Raw genomic sequence first — 2,832 nt, 5'->3', positions numbered from 1 at the left:
TTAAGCACGGAGAATTGTCTTGAAATAAATTTCGTAATGTCTTCATTCATCTGAATATTATTTCTGTGGAGAAAGAGATGTATGAGAATAAAAGAATTCTTCTCGCCGAATCCCCAACCCCAGAGCGAATCCAAAAGGAGGAGAACCGTTAAAAAAAACTGCAAAAAACAAAAATGGGGGGCTAAAAAGAATTTGCCAAAGTAACTCTATCCGTACCGTTCCAAAAGTTTCATTCTTCCTCCGAGAACTTTTCCTTCTACCTCGTTCCCCTCCCCTGGAAAAGTACATAAGAACCAGTGAAAGCCTCTGGGGTATGGGAAAAATCCTTTTTTACATTCTAGTCACGATTTAAGAAACCCCACTCTACTTTTAATTCCACTCAAAAAAAAATCAACTCGAAAAGCGATTTTTCGGGTCAAAGAGGTCCTCTGGCTCCAGCAATTAGAGCCAGTGGTTGAGGGCCGATTCCTTTATCGGAAAAGTGGTGGGATTTTCCCGGATATCCATGAAAAATTTGAGAATAAACGGCAATACCTGAAAATTTAAGTTTCCCGAGATTAAAGAGTCGGAGTTAAATTACGTGACGCGTAATGAATGGATTTTACGTTCACGTGGGCTTAATTATCGTCGCGATAAATTCACGATGGTGTAGAGTCCCTTAAAAACTTGTCTCACCTCTAATTGAGGACAGAGTCAGTGACAAACTGGTGTTTCTTCTCGTTGAAAAAAATAAAGAACTAGAAAAAAATTGTCGAGAAATTTATGAGTTTCGTGACTACCTCGTTACCGCCTCTCACCGTGAATTCCCTTTTTTTTTCTTTTTGCCATTCCCTGTTTTCACCGAGAAGGGGAAGCCAATATACTTTTCTTACCGCGGGGTGAGCAAAAAAATATTCACGAACACCACCTGGGAGGAGTTTTAAAACTATCTCGAAATTCGTTTCGTCAGACGTTAGCGTGTCAGTTGAAACTGAAGTCTAGAAAATTGGATCGAATGAATTCCCGGGTTAAAAAAAATTGTAATCGAAATATTTTTTCCAAATTTTCCAAAAATTTCGGGAAAACTATTCAGAATATTTTTTTCAAAACAATTTTATCCTTGCGAAAGGTTTTGAAAAATTTTTCAAAACATTTCCCAAAAATAAAATTGTTTTGTTCCCCGATTTTTTTTTCATTTCAAAAGAAAAATTTATCGAAAAGTTTTCCAAAAATGTTTTGAAAATTTGGAAAAGATATTCCGATTAAAATTTTTTTTACCCAGTAATACACTGAGAAAAAAAATGGTGTTTAGCCAATAATATTTACTGACGACAAGAAAATAGTCAGTAAATATTATTCACTGAAGACATTTTTTTTGTCAGTGTACCTATAGTCGAGAGTTTGAAAAATAATTAATTAGCCTCGCGTGTAATGAGACTGCCAATCGGCAGAATCCACGGAGATGAAGCATCAGTGTTATTAGAAGGTTCGCAAGGTTCCACCTACAACGACACAATGACAAGGGATGAAGATTAAGCTCTGGGATAGTTCAGACAGAGCCATCAGGAAAACAGAGAGCATTTTGCCCTCTGCTCTCTGGCCATCTCTCGTTACAGTGTACATAACAACACGAATCGGTGAAATTCATCTCTGTCGCCTGTACCACTCTGAGAATTCCTCACTGAAACTCCGGGATAATCCATTGGATGCCCAGTAAACGTTCCCTTTAAAATGCCAGGACAATATTACACAATGGAGAAAGAGCAGCATCCCCTGGGAGTTCCCTTTCACCATCAGAAAATATTCAGACCGCGAATACCTGAATTATACCCGAATTTCAATATTTTCATCTCATATCTTGAGTCCTCTGGGGGATCGAGATCCCTCCGGTCTCGGATAAGACTTTATTGAAGGAAAAGCATCTCACGAAATTTCGAGGAATTGAAAGCTCAGAATTTTATGAGAAATAAATAATTCAGTGGAATTCATTATTTTCGAGAGTATTTCATTAAATTTTTTAATTATCCGAGAGAACTCCCGGCATTTCATCAATTGATTATTGCTACGATTTTTTTTATGGCTTTTTGTGGATAGTTTAAGTTTTGGGATTTTTTTTATATAATTTTATGTTTATGAGAAATTTAAAATTCAATGGAATCCGTTGATTTCGGGGGAATCATTTTATTAATTGATTATCAATGCGAATTTTTATGGTTTTTTTGTGGATAATTTGAGTTTCAGTATTTTCTTCGTCATTTTATGCAAAATAAAAAATTGGATGGAATCCATTAATTCAGGAAGAATTCAATTAAATTTTTGAGAAATCAGGGAGAACTCGATGGATTTGATTAATTAATTATCAATGCGAATTTTTATGGTTTTTTTGTGGATAATTTGATTTTCAGTATTTTCTTCGTCATTTTATGCGAAATAAAAAATTAGATAGAATCCATTAATTCAGGAAGAATTCAATTAAATTTTTGAGAAATCAGGGAGAACTCGATGGATTCAATTAATTGATTATCAATTCGAATTTTTATGGTTTGGTAGTGGATAATTTCAGTGTTGGACTTTTTTTCTGGTAGAATTGTGCGAGGAATGGGCACTTGCCAACAGCCGTGACTGCGTGGAGAGCAGCAGTGGCACTAGCTTGGGTAACGACCAAGGGGATGTCACCGAGGCGACATTTACCCTCAAATATCTCGGTAGCACTCTTGTAGAGACACCTTCCAGCGAGGAAGCAACTGCCGAGGCCATCAAAACAGTCATGACCATGGTACGTACCCACCAGTAATTATTATACTCCGGACCAGTAATAACTCTCCAATATTGTTATTTACTCAACCCTCATTC

At 36.4% G+C, this 2,832-nt stretch overlaps 1 protein-coding gene across 1 annotated transcript in view; it reads left to right on the top strand.

Moving 5' to 3' along the window:
• The window catches only part of LOC105266111 (low density lipoprotein receptor adapter protein 1), a 25,595-nt gene that overhangs the window by 9,069 nt on the left and 13,694 nt on the right, over nt 1-2,832 (top strand). Inside the window, exon 2 of the mRNA XM_011304023.1 lies at nt 2,565-2,755. Within this exon, the coding sequence (XP_011302325.1) occupies nt 2,565-2,755 (191 nt within the window). The remainder of the gene's footprint in view (nt 1-2,564; nt 2,756-2,832) is intronic.

The sequence above is a fragment of the Fopius arisanus genome, unplaced genomic scaffold (genome assembly GCF_000806365.1).
Source record: "Fopius arisanus strain USDA-PBARC FA_bdor unplaced genomic scaffold, ASM80636v1 scaffold00036, whole genome shotgun sequence".
Taxonomy (NCBI): Eukaryota; Metazoa; Arthropoda; class Insecta; order Hymenoptera; family Braconidae; genus Fopius; species Fopius arisanus.
The sequence above is the reverse complement of the archived record's forward strand: the minus strand, read 5'-3'. Positions and strand labels throughout refer to the sequence as shown.